Source organism: Papaver somniferum, chromosome 9 (assembly GCF_003573695.1).
Source record: "Papaver somniferum cultivar HN1 chromosome 9, ASM357369v1, whole genome shotgun sequence".
In the NCBI taxonomy this organism is placed as follows: Eukaryota; Viridiplantae; Streptophyta; class Magnoliopsida; order Ranunculales; family Papaveraceae; genus Papaver; species Papaver somniferum.
In genome coordinates this window covers 105687453-105707113 of record NC_039366.1, presented here as the reverse complement: position 1 = coordinate 105707113, position 19661 = coordinate 105687453, and the positions used below count along the sequence as shown (strand labels likewise).

At 37.7% G+C, this 19661-nt stretch overlaps 2 protein-coding genes across 3 annotated transcripts; both read right to left on the bottom strand.

Moving 5' to 3' along the window:
- Positions 1-13257: 13257 nt before the first annotated feature.
- Positions 13258-14665, bottom strand: LOC113314462 (thioredoxin H4-1-like). Of its 2 annotated transcripts, none has more exons than XM_026563256.1 (6): positions 14447-14665; positions 14318-14355; positions 14130-14197; positions 13874-13999; positions 13645-13767; positions 13258-13510 (listed from the first exon to the last, which is right to left on the bottom strand). In XM_026563256.1, exons 3-6 carry the CDS (start codon positions 14148-14150, stop codon positions 13364-13366), a joined length of 417 nt encoding a protein of 138 aa, XP_026419041.1. In that variant the 5' UTR covers positions 14151-14197; positions 14318-14355; positions 14447-14665; the 3' UTR covers positions 13258-13363. The 2 variants fall into 2 exon arrangements, with proteins under 2 accessions (XP_026419041.1, XP_026419040.1); XM_026563255.1 differs by having other exon boundaries at positions 13874-14005; positions 14447-14663.
- A 497-nt stretch (positions 14666-15162) lies between these two features.
- On the bottom strand, positions 15163-18185 carry LOC113308412 (protein FAM133-like). Its single transcript, XM_026556875.1, has 4 exons — positions 18043-18185; positions 16721-16914; positions 16066-16324; positions 15163-15746 (listed from the first exon to the last, which is right to left on the bottom strand). The coding sequence occupies exons 2-4, from the start codon at positions 16887-16889 to the stop codon at positions 15374-15376; spliced, it is 801 nt and encodes a 266-aa protein (XP_026412660.1). The 5' UTR covers positions 16890-16914; positions 18043-18185; the 3' UTR covers positions 15163-15373.
- Positions 18186-19661: the final 1476 nt, after the last annotated feature.

The window sequence follows — 19661 nt, the reverse complement described above, 5'->3', positions numbered from 1 at the left end:
TCACGCGTTTTCCAGCCAATTCCGATCAAACCCACTGCCCAAAATGTATTCCTTAACCTATATCACATCTCTCTATCAAATTTCAGCCACTGAATCGACCGGTAACCCCTTCATTTTTGTGATCAAACTTCTGCCAGTTTGAGAATTTAATTTTCCCGCCAAAAAACAGTTTTCAAACGAAGAAGAAAGGGTGTCCCCCTATCCTGAACTGGGGTGCGAATAGCAGCTGCCTTGGGGTGACCTGGGGGTGCCCCTTAGTAATTAGGTTACCCCTTATCCAAAAGCGAGAGTCCGAATAACACTTGTCCTCCGGATGCCAAAATCAACTTTTCGAGCCGAATTTTCCAAAAATGTTTATTTCCTAAAAATACATAAAAACACAATATTAGTACAAAAATAGAGTTCCAACAATACGGACATTGAGGAAAAATTAGACACAAAAATGTGTCTATCAAATACCCCCAAACTTATTATTTGCTAGTCCTCAAGCAAAATTTATTCTTGAAAAGTGACCGAGTTAATCTCGGGTGGGTTTATCAGAGGTGTACCCACAAAAACCAATACTCCAGACCCTAGCTATCTACGAAAAATCTTGGAAAGCACTAAAGAACCTCCTTGGTTGGCATACTTATTAATTACAGGAGGAAGTACCCTGACGCGAAATTCCAATTGTTGTATACGAGTTTGCACTCAAGCATACTAAAATTCATATAAGTGACAGAACTCTACTAAGATAGTTTCACGATGGACATCATACTCGGAGTCAGGCTAATCACATGAAAAGATTAAGAAGATGGAAAAAGAAAAATGTAGATGGTTGAAAAGTGAACGGTGTTTCCCATATCTGTCAAGATGAACCTAACCTAAATGACTGAGATGTCGATCTGACTAATATTAACACATTGGCATATACAAGGGAACCAGTGGTCAATAACTTAAATCTAGATCAACAAACTGGCAAATACAAGGGAACCAGCAGTTGACTACACATAACAATAACCATTTTTTTTTATTTTTTTTTATTTTTTTTTAACTTAACGGCATGAATAGATCTTTTTGATCCAAGCGCATGCTTCTTGTCAGCAGATTACACGATAGTTCCCACGGGTCCTGCATTCCACGCTTGCTTAGGCGACGGAAACAGGGAGAACACACGCATATTGCTATCCAAGTGTTAATACTTATTCCGATTGGTCTAACTGGCCCGGTCTAATTTTTTTTTTTTTTTTTTGAAAAGGTAACTCAGTCACTGTATTTCACCCTAGCAAAGGTAACAACTTGAATCGTGTGCCCCACCAAATCACTTGAAATAAAAGAAAACTAAAAATAGAAAGTGAAAGTGAAAAGGACTCGACGAGATATGGCGAAACTATCATGTTAATTCTAACACCTGAGCTCTGTGCTTTTATGAATAGACTCTATAGATGTTTCCATCTAGTCAGATTGGTTCCTCAGCTCCTAAAACAAAAATGTTTACATCCACTTAGATTGGTTAGTGCTATCCTTAATAGGCGTAAATTTCTAGGCTCTAGAGTTTATTTATTGCAACTAAAAAGTTTCTCCCATACCCCCAAACTTAAATCTAACATTGTCCTCAATGTTCTAAAGATGAAACTAAAAGCATGAACAAGGAGAAACTGTTACCACTTGAAGCAAAAGAGATAAGGAAGGATATTACCGTGTCGCAAGAATATTAGGTTACCTCCCAAGAAGTGTTAAGTTTAAAGTCTTCAGCCAGACTTAGGAAAGGATTAGTCAACTCGAACCATAAAGTAACAGTCGAAATAACTGTGGGTCTTTAAAACCAAAAAGAGCTGACAAAAGGAAACTGCATTGAACCAACGAAATGAACAAGACTAGCATGCCCTTACTTAGTTTCCTGATTAAGATATTTATATCTAATTGTGGTTCAGGTTCAGTATCTATGAAAGGGTCTAAATAAAATATTTTTCTTGGATGCATTTCCTCGTAGATTGGATCTAAATTACTAGGTCCTAGAGTCTGGAAAAACTCAAATACGAACTAAGAATCACGAAGTAATAACTTAAATAATTGCGGATCCTCTAAGTCAATCAGATATGACTTACATAATTGACCACAATGAGAGTAGTGGTCATTCTTAGGAAAATGTGTCGATTCTATTAACCTAAAGTACTTAGGCTTAGTCTCAGAACTTAATATTCGACTCATTTGAAACGTTCCCACAGTTGGAAGAAAACTATTTGGTGGGAAAACAAAGTCAATCTGGGTATCATAGCCTGGGAAAACCACATCAACCAGAGGATGGGTTTCTAATATTTGAACTCCTTCGTGGACATCATTAGGTTCGGGAAAACGAGTATGAAGGTAATCTTGTAAAATTGTCGAGGCACAGATATCAAGTCCTAAGTGTGGGGACTTTCTAAGAGTTAAAGGTAAGGAACTATGAAGGTGATAATCACCCCCAAACTTATAGTTTTTAGTGTCTCTAGATAGACTAGTTATAATCTCCCTAATTTCTGGATCATTAGATTCTTGAAAATGGTCAATTGATTCTTCTAATTTATTATCAGGTAGTGCATATTTACTCATCTCTACGGGTCTATCTTCTTCTTCCAAGACTATTGTTTCTAAGTCGCTAGACTCTAAAACAGTATTTTCGAAATGAACCCGTTCCTCTAAACCACTATCGTCTTCGTAATCAAAAGGAAAAACTACATCGTCTAAAACGGTGGTATCCCTAATCAAATCCTCGTCCTTTTGAATAGGTGAATAATCATAAAAATTATTTGGATTTGAACTAGAAATAATATAATCACTATACAACTCAATTGGATTATTAGACTCCTGATCACTATGCCTACATATTTCGGATTCTTCATTACTGCTATACTCATCATCATAGTACGAAAATGATTGAACCTTATCTAAATAAGTAGTGTCTTTTATTCTAACCTCGTCCTCTAAATTAGGCAAATATTCACTATTTACATCAAGGGTAAAATTGGAAGCACTATTTTGGAAATTTAGATCTTTTAGAGAAGTTCTATTCTGGGTCTCTAACAAAAGCTTTTGGGCCGACTCACACGAATTCCTGACGTAATCTAGGAAATCAGGTAACGAAAGTTCACTCATTGCATTATTTTCGTCCATAACTAAGTTATTCATTTCAGCGAACTTATGTGTTGTCTCAGCTAACTTACGTGTCGACTCAAGTAAAGAGGAATTAGCAGAATTTTTCTCGTATGACTGATGGTTGTGAGGATAGTGATTGGGCTCACCATGGTATGAACCATAACCTTGAAGAGTTTGGCGTTCCCAACCACTATTCCCACCATGGTAATAAAACTGATGATGTCCATATTCAAATTCGGGTCGATATTCATTGTATTGGCTTCTATCATACCAGCTCGACATTCTTAATTGCAAGGGAATTCTAAACAATCACAAACAAGGCCGACTCGACTCCACCAAAACAAACCTAAAGATTTCTAGCAAACAAAAAGCATGATGGCTCCACTTAGATTGTTTCTAGACCAGCTTCTATCTTTCGAAAGGGAATTCGTTGCAATTTGAGCAAACCCCTCTGGAATCAATCCGAGTCAAAGTAAGTTGAATTGAGGCGAGGGAAGCTCAGTGGAGCTTTGATACCCAATGCCTCACCGCTATCACAAGGAGGCGCAGTCACGCATTCAACTCACAGAAACCATCATGAACTTTGGAGTGTGCTTAAAGAGCAACCAATATTTTTCGAACGAGTTTCCTATTAAGCTCGTTACCCTATCGGTCTCGTTCTATTCCAAATTTTAAAGCTTAGGTTCGCGTTCGTTTTCGTTTTCCTAAGGCGGGCAAGAAGAGAACGGTGATGAAATCCAAACCCTTATCTTATTTAGGCCAGGCCTTGCCCTTTACTAGGAAAATAAAGACAGTCTGGTTCGTCCTCAAACAATTATCACCTTAAGGCAGACAGTAACCCGCTTGCAGGAGATTCGCGGGTGTTTCGATTGGACTTACCTCCCGTACCAGACGGGCGATGAACCGTTGTCGTCGACTCGGGCCACGACTCCTATGCCGTGTGCGAACCCGAGGGGCCGAGACGATATAGTAATCGTCGTCCTTCCCTGCACACAGTTTATATAATATTTTTTTTTTTTAATAATAATACCCTTCCGTAGGGTTAAAAAAATAAAGTCCAATTGTTTAAAGTCCAAAGTCCAAAAAAAAAAAATTACAATTTTCCTCACACACTCAAAAAAAATTAAAAATTAAAAATTAAATCCTAAAATTGTCCTTTTTTTCTTCTCTTTTCGCTTTAAGATTTTTCCTCTCCAAGTCCTTAGTTTTCACTTTGAACCTGCAAAATAAAGACAAAAAGAAACGTAAAAAGGAACAAACAATTCTAAAAAAAATAATAAACTTAAAAGAAAAAATCAATCTATATACAAGTCCGCGTCGGCGGCGCCATTTTGTTATAGTTTTGAAAGTGGTAGTAAAAGTTCGTTGCTCGGACTTGTAAAGATTTAAAAATAAAAATATATAAAAAAAATATTAACAATATGGGCAACAGTACTGGGACTAAAGATTCGGCCATTTTTCATTTTCAAGTGGTTCAGAATTTAATTCTAGGCGATTATAGTTCAAAACAAAACAAAACAAATATTAACTCTAGTTTATTGCCAAGATAGATTTTATAAAATATTACTTGTATTTCTTAAGCATGGCATATCAAAAATCCCTAGGACTAAGCATACTCCATCAAATGAAATCACAAGTAATTAATTTAAAATCTTAATTCAATTAAAATTAGTGCAAAAAGTAAATAAAAGAATTAATGAAATTACCACATGGATGAAATTCGACCTCCTCCGTCGTCCCAGTGTTGGGTTTAGCTCATCATGATAAAAACACGCTCAAAATATTTATTTATTGCTCAAAGGGTGTTTACAAGGATGAAAATGGAGATGAAATAATAAAACAGTGAATGTGCGACCCACATAAAGCGTCCAAAATAAACGACAGAGAAGAGGTGCTATTGTTACTGAATCCCTAAGACCCACACCTACGACCCACGCATGTGAGTCTCTTTCACTGTTGATAAACGACTGCTGCTGCGAGTCCGTTCTTCGTGTTCTTCGTGTTCATCAGCAGCAGCAGCAGCAGAAACCGAGTTTGGGAAAACTCGAATTTCTTCTTCTCTGGCTCTCCTCATCCCCCCCAGACTCTCTAAAACCTCTCTACTAAACCCAAGGGGTCCTTTTATACCTAACAGGTGCGTTTAATCTCGCCATAACTCGAGATAATCTTCATTATTGCCGCTGTCCAAAAATAGGGAATAATTGCCAAAAATAGAAGATTCTTACGTACTCTTACTTCCTGCACACTCCCAATTGCCTTCTCCACGCCTCAGCACTCGTCCAATGCTAGTAGAACTCCTACATGCACACAAGAACTTCAATTTTGCTCGTGTTATAGTACATGTGCTCTGTTTTGGGTGTGTGAATCATCACGCGTTTTCCAGCCAATTCCGATCAAACCCACTGCCCAAAATGTGTTCCTTAACCTATATCACATCTCTCTATCAAATTTCAGCCATTGAATCGACCCGTAACCCCTTCATTTTTGTGATCAAACTTCTGCCAGTTTGAGGATTTAATTTTCCCGCCAAAAAACAGTTTTCAAATGAAGAAGAAAGGGTGTCCCCCTATCCTGAACTGGAGTGCGAATAACAGCTGCCTTGGGGTGACCTGGGGGTGCCCCTTAGTAATTAGGTTACGTCTTATCCAAAAGCGAGAGTCCGAATAACACTTGTCCTCCGGATGCCAAAATCAACTTTTCGAGCCGAATTTTCCAAAAATGTTTATTTCCTAAAAATACATAAAAACACAATATTAATACAAAAATAGAGTTCCAACAATACGGACATTGAGGACAAATTAGACACAAAAATGTGTCTATCAAATAGTGTATTCTGAATAAGATAAGTTCTGAATGATTGAAGTTGCTCAGTTGAGAGTAATTGCTCAATTGATGAGGTGTTGATCTCGTGTTGTCTGTGAGACGTGGGATTCTTGTTTTTTCAATCATGATTTCAGAGACTTACTTATATTGCTGGAATTGTAGACACCATGATCCCATGAAGTGTGACAGTTGATGGAATCAAAGAGTGGGGAAATGGAAATCGTGTTTGAAACCAGTTTCTCATCGTGCGGAGACTTGGTCGATTTCCCATCTACTACTTTGTTAACTCCTTCAACTGATTGCGGGACTTGCTCACATTCCATCGTGTGTATGAACACATGTGTCGTAGACCACCAGACCAAAACCCTAGTTGATATCCCCCAAAGTAACACGATTGATATCTCGTGAACGTGGAGTCTGCAGGGCAGACATGAATTGAACATGTCTGTTGAGACAGAGGTATAATTCTCACGTTGAGGTGAGAAAGTATTGCTCATTCGATGAATTGTTGAATATTGATAGTTGAACCAATATTCCTTGGTTTGAGCAAATATTGCTCATCTGAGCTAGTGTTGCTCGTCTGATGAATTATTGGTAGGCGTGACCAAAATAAAACATTAATTAGTATACTGGTAGTTGAACCGAGCATAACAAATAAAAATACTGATCATGAGATCGTCATAAAGTTATTAGTGTTCGAGTCGGGAATTATGATCCTTGGACTCAGAAACCTAATTTGATCAATTGATGACCAAATGATGGTTTATTTGAGAATTAACCATGGAATGAAGGAGGACCGGATACATGAGACCTTGGGTCGATTATGTAGCGTCCATATGCTCGTGCAAGCAAATACCAAGGTCTCTTGAAGAGTTGGTGATTTGTTGATGAAAGAATGATTAAATGCTGGTTTAATAATTTATTCGAAAAATGCTCGTCTGAGCCTTAGGTGTTAAAACCTAATTAATTATGGAGAGGTGAGATACTGACCAAGGGGTCATGAAACCAACCCTGGATGGTCGTGGGATCGAATGACGATCACTTCATGAAATTCGAAAATTATTTGGAAGAGTCTTGGACCTAATACGTGCAATTGCGCAAATTAGGTCAAACCATGAAAATATGTGGGACCGGATCATTGCGAACCAAAGAGCCAACCTTGGCCGGTCAAGGTAACATGCTCACATCGTCAACACGTACGTGTCTCAGTCCTGAGAATTTTGATATTTTCTGGCGTGCGTTTGAGCAACCATTTGAGAAAATACAATAAAATCAGGGTTTTGCTGAAACTGAGGAAACTTCATGAGATGAAGGAAAATAATTATAAAATGAAGGAATGATGAAGTGTGGGGCCGCTGAAGCCAAGGCATGGCCGGCCAGTGACCACGGTCCCATGGTGCCTTTTCCTAATTTTATATTATTTTTCATGATTTTATGAAAATATTATGAAATAAAAGAATTTGTTGAAATTAAGGAGTTTCTTTGAAGTGAAGGAGTTCCATGGGATCAAGGAAGAAAATAATATTAAAATAATAAAAATAAGGGTGTGTGGGACCGGCTAGGGCCCGGTCCCACGAGTTTCCCTAATTTTTATGTATTTTCCGTGTATTTTTCCATGATTTGAAGGAATTTTCCTAATTTGAGAGAAATACCATGAAATCAAGGAGTTTCATGGGATCAAGGAAACCTTAAAATAATAATAATAAAATAAGGGGCTTGTGGGACCGGCTGAGGCATGACCGGCCGGCTGGGGCCCGGTCCCACGAGTTTCCCCAATTTTATATTATATTTTCATGGTTTTGTGAAAATACCATGAGATTAAGGAGTTTTCATGAGATTAGAGAAATAATAATAAAATAATGAGGAACCATGAGGTGTGGGGCCGTCCGGGATCAAGGCATGGCCGGTTGGCCAATAATCACGGCCCACAATGTTTTCCCAATTTTATATTATTTCCTTGGTGCGAAGGAAACACCATGAAACTGAGGAGTTTCCTCAAAACGAAGGATATTTGTTCAAATGAAAGGATTTTCATAAGATCAAGGAAAATAACAAAAAATATGATAAAATATAAAACTGGCGTGGGATTGGCCACGGCATGGCCGGCCGGTCGATGATCCCAATCCCTTGGCGCCTTGGTCAATATTTTAATTATTTATTATTTTCTTTCCTATTTTGCATAGATTCATCGTTTCGTCTAATTTTGAAATACTCGTTCGTGCGGTGATTGTTAGTGTATCATTGTTGAGTACACTTGCACCTTTTGAGCCGAGGCTTACTCAGAGGTAGCTCAGATGCCCGTGCGTTGAATATTTATTACTAACCCATGGAATTCTGCTGGGAAGAACCTTAGATTGAAGTAACGAAATACTGCGAAAATATTTGAATATTTTCGGAAATTCAGTGGATGAATCCAAGAATTTAGGAATAATTAACTTATGACTCTACACTAGCAGAGCAAGATGTCTAGGAGCATTAATTATTCTGACATGAGCTTGCCGGAGATTCATATCCTTTATATAGTCAGGGAAACTCGTTGTTTGTATCCTGAAGACGTTATCGCTCTATACTAGCAGAGCAAGCTGTCTAGGAGCCGTCAATCTCGTGATTCTATATAGAAATAATTACTGAAGTGTTTAGTATTCATGAGATATGCCGTTGTCCAGCCGAGATACTACATATCTGCATGTACTCTGAGAGAAAGTATTCTCAGTCAGAGGATTCGATGAGAGAACCGTGTCTCAATACTCACATCTGATTGCTGGATCAGGAGTTCGTATAATTATGGGTTTACGATTTTAGCCTTTGTCGAAAATCCACCATCTACAGTGACCTAAACATTATTCTTGATCCAGATGAAAAGCAAGGGGGAATAAATCTAGCACCAACAACAAACAAAACATTCTCCAGATAATAGACTCAACGGTTTACAAGATGCGGGTTTTGAAAGCGCACCTTTCACACGGTCAAACAACAGAAAAGGAGATGCAAACATTTGCGAAAGAATCGACAGAGCGTTGACTTCTTTTCTTTGGACACAGGTATTCCCGGATACCAAGGTAACTCACTTACCTAGAGTTGGTTATGATTATATGCCCATTTTATTAGATACCAAGCCAGAAAAATTAAAACTTCAAAAACCTTTTAGATGTATCAGATCCTGGCTTTCTCACTCTAGCTTACCCTAAGTAGTCAAAGCATCTTGGGAATAACATTCCACTTTCTCCATAAATGAAAACTTTTCCCTAAAACTCCAACTTCTGTCATCTGATCTTACCCGGTGGAACTCGGATATCTTTGGCAATATACACAAAAATATCAGGAATTTAAACAATAAAATTGAGAATATTCATAAATCCGGAAATATAGCCAAAGATATAGATAAGCTTAAGCATCTCCAAGAAGAAATAGGAAAATGGTACCAGATTAAAAATGACTACTACCATCAGCTGTCGAGAGATAAATATTTCAAAGAATATGACAGAAATACAGAATATTTTCATGCTACTGCCTCTAATAGGAGAAGAATCAACTCAATCAATACCCTTAGAGAACCTTCGGGCTTATGGCTCTCAGACAGAGATCAAATTTATTCCCTTTTAATTAATCATTTCTCCCACATTGGCACATCCAAAAAAAAACAATTGTAACTTTGATCTGTCCAGCATCATAAAACCGTGCATCACTGAGGAAGAAAATGTTTCTCTACTAAAAGTTCCCTCCAAAAATGAAATATGGCTAACTCTCTCCAATATGAATCAATGAGGAGCACCAGCGCTAGATGGTTTCCAACCAGGTTTCTTTAAAGCCAACTGGGAGGTTTTTGGCCCGGACATTATCAACACAGTTCAGGAGTTTTATAAAACAGGGATACTTTATGAAGATTTGAATCACTCTTTCATAACCCTTATCCTAAAAATTTCAACACCTCAAACCCCGAGTGATTTTAGGTCAATAAGCCTAAGCAACACCATATACAAACTCATTTCAAAAATTCTTGCTGGCAGACTAAAGCCCATTCTCAACAAAATTATTTACCCCAACCAATCCTCTTTCCTCCACGGAAGACAAATCACCGACAACATTATAATCGCCCATGAGCTGATCCACTCAATGAAAACTTCTAAGAAGAAAAAAGGTTATCTTGCTCTAAAATTAGACCCGTCAAAGGCCTTTGATAGAGTGGAGCGGAATTTCATAGAAAAAGCGCTCCTTAGTTTGGGCTTTGATGAAAGGTGGACTGACCTCATTTTTCAATGCATATCTACCACATCTTTCTCAATCCTTCTCAATGGCTCTCTTGGTTCAAAATTTAGAACTTCAAGAGGATTAAGACAAGGGGATCCACTCTCGCCTTACTTATTTCTGATCTGCATGGAAATTCTATCCAGACTCCTAGAAAATGCGACTTTCGAGAAAAAAAATATATGGCTTTCAAATCAATAAAGAAGCTCCAAACATATCCCATCTATTTCTCGCCGGCGATTGCTTTCTTTTCACAAAAGCCGATATGGGGGAAGCAAAAAATCTTCTGGAAATCATTTCTCTTTTCGGAGATATAACAGGCCAAATGATAAACCTACAAAAATCAAGTGTTTATTTCAGTCAAAAAATTCATCCTAAACTCGGAAAAATTTTAGCCAGAATTCTAAAAGTTCCACTGATGACGAAAAATGATAGATACCTCGAAACCCCCTAAATAGAAAAGCGAATTTCGAGCCTCTTCTCCAGAAATATTACTCAACTCTACAAGGCTGGAAACCGAAACTCCTCTCTCAAGCAGGGAGGACAGTTCTGATAAAATCTATCCTTCAAGCTTTTCCAACGTACCAGATGCAAGTACTTGCTCTGCCCAAAGAAACTTTGAACAAGTTGGACAGGATTCAAAGAAATTTCTGGTGGAATAAAGACGGGCAAACACGTCAAGGAGGTTTCATTAGAGCTTGGAAATATATCTACAAACCCATTGCTCAAGGAGGCTTAGGTATAAAAAACCCACATCATTTCAACATTGCTCTTCTCACTAAACTAGCCAGTAGATTATTAATAGAAAAAGAGCAACTTTGGGCAAAAATCATCAAGGAAAAATATTTCTCATATTCAAACCCTCTAGAAGAATCCAAAATTTCCGATTTGTTGTGGATCTGGACAAGCATTCGAAAAGGTCTGGAATTAATTAGAGGAAACTTTATCTGGCAAGTGAAAAATGGAAAATCGATAAATGCTTGGGAAGATAAATGGATTCCAAATGAGGAAATAATTCCGCAACCCCAAGACTCACAGGGCACAATTACGACAAAGGTTCAAGAGCTTATTACAGAAGAGAATAGGTGGGACCAAGAAAAATTAAACATTTATTTTAGCCTGAAAGTGAGGATTAAAATTCAAGCCATCTCTCAAATAAAAGAGGAAGAAGACAACATAAAATGGTTACATTATCAATCAGGACTATTCTCAGCCAAAAACATTTATAATTTCCTAGCAAGCCAAACTCAAGAAGAAGACGATTCATTATTAGGCTTCCCATAGAAAAATATTTGGAGAATACAAGCAATTCCAAGAATAAAACTTTTTATGTGGAAACTAGCTGGGAAAGGTTTACCCACATCTTCGAGACTGGGGGCACATAATTCGGAAATTGATACAAACTGCCAAATGTGTAATATGCAAGTTCAAGAAACAGAGAAACACATGTTTGGAACCTGTCCTTTTGCCAGAGCCATTTGGTTCAGTTTCTCTTTAGGTCACTTAATTCCTTCAGATAATACGGTTTCTATCTCAGACTGGATTAAAAGGTGGATTCAAAATCCAGACCCAGATAGTTTAACCGGGAAAATTGCGACCATATTATGGTTCATCTGGAAATACAGATGCTCGGTGACTTTTGAGAAGGATAATCTCAAATCCAAGGCAACTAATAATGCAGATCAACAGTTTCCTGCAGTCCATTCCTAAAAAGATTACCACAAAAGGACTGGAGAATAACCAAACACTGTTGACCAATGCCAAGTGGTCAAATATAAATACTGATTGGATAATTTTTATAGATGCCTCTTTCAAGGAAGACAACCTATCAATGGGATATGCACACATAGTGTATTCGGTTGATAAACACTCTTTCATGCACATTTCATCAGGATCGGAGACGGTCACTTCAGCTTTCCATGCGGAAGCAAAAGCTTTACACAAAGCGGTTACCTGGCTAAAAGAAAACGTGTTATCTAGCGTCACTATTGTAACATATTGCAAATCCTTGTCTAAACAATATCAACAAGGATAACACAAGTCCGTTCTGGGCAGCAGAAAACACCGTGAAAGAAGTAAAGACAATCTTAAAAGATCTTCCATAGGCGAAGGTAAAGTTCATTAATCAAAAATACAATTCAGCAGTAGACATAATTGCCAAGGAAGCAAGGATAAAGTGTCTTCAACACTGATCAATAAAGTTACAACAAAAAATTAAGATTACTAGCATTGTTTCTAATGTTTTAGATAGAAACGAAATTGTAAACCTTATGTACTATATTTGCTAGTGAATATATATCGTCTTTCCATCAAAAAAAAAAAGGTTGGGCATTTGCTTGAGGGAGAGTGTTGAATATTCACTTGTGTATAGTGTAAGTAGTTGCAATAGTAGTCTAGTTGTTAGTGGTTGTAAGACTTAGTCTTATGGGTTAGATTGGAGGTGCTAGATTAGCACTTAAGTGTTGCAATTCAAAAAAAAAAACGTGGCAAAAAAGTTAACACTAGTTCTCTCTCCTACCAGTTGTTAGAATGTGAACTAGCGTGCTAGATAGTTACGCTGAATGATTCAGCGCTTGAAAAACCACCTTTTCGCGGAATGGTTCAGCGCTGAGAGATTTATTTTTGATCTGACGGCTGAGATTTAAAGCGTTGAACCATTCAGCGCTGAGCGCTGAATGTTTTAGCGCTGGGCTGACGTGGACTGCTAATCTAGCTGCTAGATTAGCGCTCCCATAAGACTTAGGAGGTAGTCATGACTGCTAATCTAGCTGCTAGACTAGCACCCCATAAGACTTAGTCTAATAGTAGTCTAAACTTGACTCTCATTTTCTTCTTTTCCCTGACAACACGGTTTGTAATCGTGTTTTCCTTTTCTCTTGTAAACAAACCGTATATATCTCCTTTGGAGATTGTTTTTAATCCATCCAACATTATTGATGATGAACCTTGGGCCTCTTGACATGAAGCCGGTCTAGAAGGTGTTGTAGTTGCCAATTAAAAGCTCAAAGGACACATCGAAGGCGTCAGACGAAAACAGTTCTAGTCTTGTTTGTTTTGAGTTTGTGTGAGGACTCATTTCATGTAAAGAATTGAATGGATTCATCAATTAGTGGCATATACATATAAAGCTAACTAGACACAAAAATATGACAATGGGATCTCTCTGCCAAGTAGTAACTCATTAATTCTTAGATAATTGGTTAAGTATTTCAATAATTTTCTTCCCGAGATCTGATCTATTTGCTCCAACAAGTTTATCCAATTGCTCTCCATCTTTGAAGAAGAAGAACGTCGGTGTAGCTTTGATTTCCAACGAAGAACTGAATTCCTGCAACATAACCATATCTTATATGTTGACTACACGTACTGAATGGTTTCCAATATTAATAGAAAATGCCTGCTGGTAGCTTTATTTTCACCGAACGAAAATGTAGAATACAAATTATGGCAGTCATTACTTACCGGGAGTTCATCAACATCGACTGTAAGGAATACAAGAGAAGGGTATTTTACAGACAACTCGCAGAAATGTGGAGCAATAGTTCTGCAAGGCTTACACCAACTCACGCTGAAGTTCACTAAAACCTGTGCCACAGGGAAAAAGCTTTGAGCAGACTTTGAAAATCAACAAGCACTGTAAAACCAAAGCCAAATATATAAGCTACGCGGCAAGGCGCAAGCGAAACCATACTGTTTTTCGTTGCTTGTTTGCATCTGCTAGTTGTCTGTCCCAATCAGCTTTTGTTGATACAACATGAACTTTTCCACCCGCAAAGTTTACCTGTTGTTCCTCTATCGAATCGCCATCATCACCACGCTGGAACTATCAAAAATCGATAGAAAAAAAAAAGATGAACACAATCAAGACGGCAAGTGAAAAATTTGTGCCCCGGAAAAAACTACTAAGAAGATTGAAAAAATGTATATTTAAGTTGTGTGAAGCTTACACTAATATTGCAATTGCCCATTAATAGTTAAGTATACAAGCTCTTGTGATGCGAAACCAAGTGGGGTTCTGCCGAATTCATAATAAATCAATCTATCAGAATATGCATCATATGGCGAGCAGGGTTGCCAAAGTACAAGCTAAATCATTTGAACAAACGGAAATAAATTTCAGAAAGAAAATAATTACCTCCAAATTACAGAAATTTGAAGAAACCCCACTTTGATCTACAACCCAAAATCACCATGAATTAGTAACCAAACCGGAATAAAAACACAATCGAATTCGGAACACACAGGATATCAAGTTAGAATTTACCTCAGACCAAGCTTGCAAATAAATAAGTCTGTCGATTTATGCTTTTACTTGAGAAATGAATTGAAATTATCAATGTAAGAACCCTGAAACAAGATATCGATCTAGGAATCATAACAACAAGGCAAAAAAAGTAAAACTCCAGATGAGGATAACACCTTTTTTTCCCAAAAGGAAAACAAGTAATTTGGTACAATGCGGTGGTAATGGAAGTACAATGGTTTCAAAATTAGAAGAGGTTCGAGGAATTCTGGTCCATAATCTCTTTTTTAGGATATATGAGGTAATAAAACTTTTCTTTAACCGTAACAACAGAAACCAACCTTAAATCAGGATAACAACTTCAAACCGTTAAATGTATTCCTGAATTGGCGGGAAATATGGTTGATCAGGTGATTTTGATCATCACCACCGACCATATGTAATCCTGACTGATGATAGTCACGTCGGAGCCCAGGTCATAAGAGTAGGTTTTCTTCACCGGACAGATGAGGTCATTATGGTAGTCATGGGAGAGATTTAGGGTAACTTGGCTAAACTAGGGCCACAATTGCAGACCACAAGTTATCATAACAAGGGACGCTGGCTCATAAAATTTGGGTTACTGGGCATATTGTGGATCATTGTGCGGATGTTAGATCAATATTAATGGTTCCATTCCATCTCATTATGTACTTGCATTAACATTGTGCCAGTTCTGTTATGACGAAAAATCAGGCTTAGTACTCGTACAATCCACTACAGAAGAAACAAAGCGACTTACATTGCTAGAGATCTGACTACAACAGAAGAACTGGTTTTGGGTTAAAACAATTACAATATGTTCATTCAAATTTGTAAAAGTTTCGACACCGATCAGTCAGTCAATCTTTCATATATCACCCAGCATACATTTGTCATTTTTTTCCTTGGTCGAGGAATTCTGCTTGTTTATTCACTTCTACTCCTGCGGTGACGTTTAGATTTCTTTGTTTTCTTCTTATCTCGATATTTGTCTTTTGATTTATGCTTCTTCTCAGAATAATGTTTCTTTGAGCTGCTCCGTGACTTGTCCTTTTTTTCCTTCCTCCGACTCCCTTCATGGTCTGAATCGCTTTCAGATGAGGACGACTTCCTAGATGTTTTCTTCAGAAAAGACGGTCTGTCTGGCCCAAGAAGAGCACGATGTTCCAAATCTTCTCTCACCCTTGCATCATCGGGACGTGCTAAAAACTTTCCTTTCGGATCCAAATCTGAACGTGAAGGAAGATAAGGACCTGTTTCATCCATTCTGGATCCTACTGCACCTCTACCACGTTTTACCCTGCCAACAATTAAGACTTCCTATCATTTAAAAGCAAGCTTACACTTTATCTACGTTTCCATGCCCAACTAATCCGTTTATCCCCCTTTTTCGAATCTTTCGCAGCGTTCAGATACTAAACTTAAGTGGAAGAGGAGCCATTTAACATAAAACCAAAACCTATGAATGTGATTACAAATGTCTAACCCTTAATTCCTTGTACAAGAAGGTCAATGAAATAGAACTACAAACTAAATTTTTCTCTATAGACGTAAGCATGAAAAACAGTAACCCAAGAACAAAAACTGACATACAAAAAAGAACAGGCTAGGTTACATACCTTGAGTGCAAAAATTCTTCAACCTCTTCATCCCTAAGACCACTACTACCATTTTCACCAGTGTTGCAATCTTCCATTTTTCTTTTTCTTGGCGTGCCTACTTCAGCATCAGTTGTCTCACTTTCCCTGGTGGAGGGGTTATGATTGATATGGTGCCTATGACTGCTCCCATCTCTTGATTTTCCTCGCAGTCTATTCTCTAGCTCTATCTCTTTCTGCCGGACTCGCCACATTTCACCCATTTCCACAACTCGATTTGCTGCACAATTTCAAATTTCAAAAATAAGCAACTACCAAGAATTTATGAAACACTGCTGAGAACTGAAGCGGGATAGGAGGAATTTCATGCCTTGTGTTGTCCCCACCGATGGGATCCAACCTCACTAGAGTTTTGATGCAAAAGCTTTGGAAGGGTGTGGATGGATGTAAACTTAGCTGCCCTATAATGTTAAAAAGTGCTGGTTAATCTAATTAATGTGCTTTTACTTAGCGAAGCATGCTTTTCCTCTAACTACAAAAAGGAAACTCATGGTGACTTAAAACTTGCAGGTGCAAAGCTGATGCACTGCCAACACTATGCTAACCGATAACATTAAAACACAACATACAGGTATCTATTTAAGTAACATGTTTTCTTAAAGCAAATTAAACTAACCTTGTCGCACCCCACGTACAGTTGCCGTAAGAAACCGTGAATTTGGTCGACCTCTTACTTTGGGTTGGAGAAGATAAGCATGTACACCTTCTTTATCAGCTTGGCGGCGCAGTTCTGCTGCCTCTCTCATAAGTATTGAAGCTATCCTATTCTCTGTCTCCAGATCCATTTGGCTAGCTATGAAGTATGCCTCTCTGCAGTTTAAATATATTCGTATGAGTACATCACTGTGATAATGTAAGTATGGATCGCAAACTAAAAAGCATTCCAACCGAACACTAAAAGAGAACCATAACATGTTATATAATGTAAATACAATGCTCAAAGCAACAAATAGCACAAACCCAAATTGACAAGTGATTGAGTTCTTGCATATTTTTTCTTTTTGACAGTCCAAAAGAACATGAACTCCACTACTTTGGATGAGAAATCACCAAAAGGAAAAGAAAAGGGCACCCACTTTTTGACATGCTTATCTTTTGCAACACTAGCATGTTCGCTAATACTCAACTGCTGAAACAAATATCCTCTGGTTGGATGTTAACATTGTCAATGTTCAAATAGAAATCTAGCAACTGGACCGTGAATCGGAAGATTAACTTCATGGTATTAACTATCAATTATCGAGTTAATAAAACTATAAATTCGCAATTTGCATCTTAATTTGCACCTAGCTCACAGCTGTTCACTGGCCTTGACCTAATTCAAAATGGAGATGATGGGTATGGTTGGTCAAATATTCTAAAACCTCATCTAAGTATAATTATCGCGAACAGTCAGAAGATCTATACAGGTTTACCAAGGTAAGAAAACCAGATAAACCTGATCCCTAAGTCTGTTGTAAGCATATTCTCCAAATAAAAATTAGACATTGCAAGGCTCTAAACAAAATGCATATCGGTGGCTGAGCCAATTCATTCTCTAATAATCCTAAGACTCCCCCCACAATCTTACAATACTTGGTGTAATCATAATGATATAAATATGTAAGAAATCTCAATCTAAACCTATTTTTTCTTTTCCTAAATCCAATAACTAAACCCAAAATTTCTTCCATACCACAACTAAGTTCTCTCCTTTGTAGAAACCCTAAAATCTCGGAATCCGAATGAAGACAATCAAAAATTTGTGAAGCATTCCCTCCATCCCTCATTCAACATCTTTTGTAAATTTCTGCCTCAAAATCACTAAAATTCGATCTTTTTCTTGCTCAACTAGAAAACTAGGTGCTTCAGACAATCTCAAGATTCAGTTTTTCCCAAACTAAAACAAACTAAAGATTCAGAAAACAAAAACAAAAAAGTTTATCGATTCCGGTGTACCTGCGTATTCTCTGATGTGACCGGGTCTGCACAAGACGATCTGAGCTTTAATCTCCGAAGATATTAGACAGATTTTAGGTGGAAGTCCTCCTCTGCCCTGCCCTAGAAAAGGAGAGAACTTTATTTTCCAACTCTAGTTTATCGTGGCGTTTTTAGGGGCCACCCAAAGGATTTAGGGGCCATCAATTTATACCCAGCCAAAGACTCTAGTTAAGGGGTACCCGATATGATATTGAAGTTACATAAATGCCCTTCTGGTAAAACTGTATAAAAACCAAATCAAAAACAATTCTACTCATTTCCAACTCTTCTTCTTCCAGTTTCATATTATCTTCCGATTGTGGAAGAAAAAAAAAATTTCCTCGTTCAACCGAAACATCGCCGCGAATCGTAAAATCAAAACATCGTCGATTCGATTATAAAACAATGGATAATAGAAATGAAACCCACAGACCTAGAACCAAAAATGTTACTCGGGGTATCGATCCAAACATTGGAATTTTAGCAAGAAATAAAGAAATTCTTGCTGCAAATGAAGAAGAACGCGAAGAACGCGAAGAAGAAGTACCCGGCAATGTAGTCGGTGGTGGCGAGTCCGAGATTCAAACACTTCGTCAACTTCAAATGGCCCCAATTAGGTAAGAATCTATCATTTTTGGGGTTTATTTCGCTTTAATTCGTCGAATCGAGAAAAAAAATTTCTAGGGTTTTCGGTTATTTATCCAGATTCGGACGATATGCATGCTCATTTACTTCCGAATGTAGTCGTGTTCTTCATTTTTCAAGCACATCGACAGTATTCGGAAGAAAGATTTGATGATTATCTGCCGAATATTGGTGGCCATATCTTCCTGGATACAAACTGCTAATAATCGGTAGTTTAATGAATTTTTTGGCTACCGAATATATTTAAGTAGACACAAAGTATTCGGAAGAACACTCACTACTGAATGTATATATTGAAAAAATCTCAAAATTTCTGATATAGGAAAAATCCCATTTTGGGGCCAGTATTTATTCGGAAGACAATATAATGTTTTATACCTCCGATTGTGTAGGATAAAATTTTAGAGTTTCTGAACTCCAGTTGATGAATATTCGGTTGTAAACATGTTTAGTTATATTCCGATTGTTTTTCATTCGGAAAAAATATGTGTCTTCTTACTTCCGAATTTGTACATTCGGGTTATAGATGTTGCTGTCTTCCGATTGTGTAGGATGAAAAATTTACAGCTTCTGAACTCCAATTGATGTATATTCGGTTGCAAATATGTTTAGTTAGCTTCCGATTGTTTTGTATTCGGGAACAATATGTGTCTTCTTACGTCCGAATGTGTACATTCGGGTTATATTTCCATACTTTGTCTTCCGATTGTATAGTTTGTAAATATTGTTCCTTTCTTTGTTGTTTAGACAAAGTCGAGAAGGGAGGAGAAAGTGACAGCTAGTGCTAGGAGGGAAAGGAGTGCCAAAGATAATTCAGGTGCTCAACAAAGCGAACAAGAACAAAGCAGTCAACAAGGAGTGCAACCAACTGTTGAACAACAAGGCAGTGAACAAGGGGTGCGACCAAGTGTTGAACAAGCCGCTCAACAAAGTGCAGGACCAAGTGTTGAACC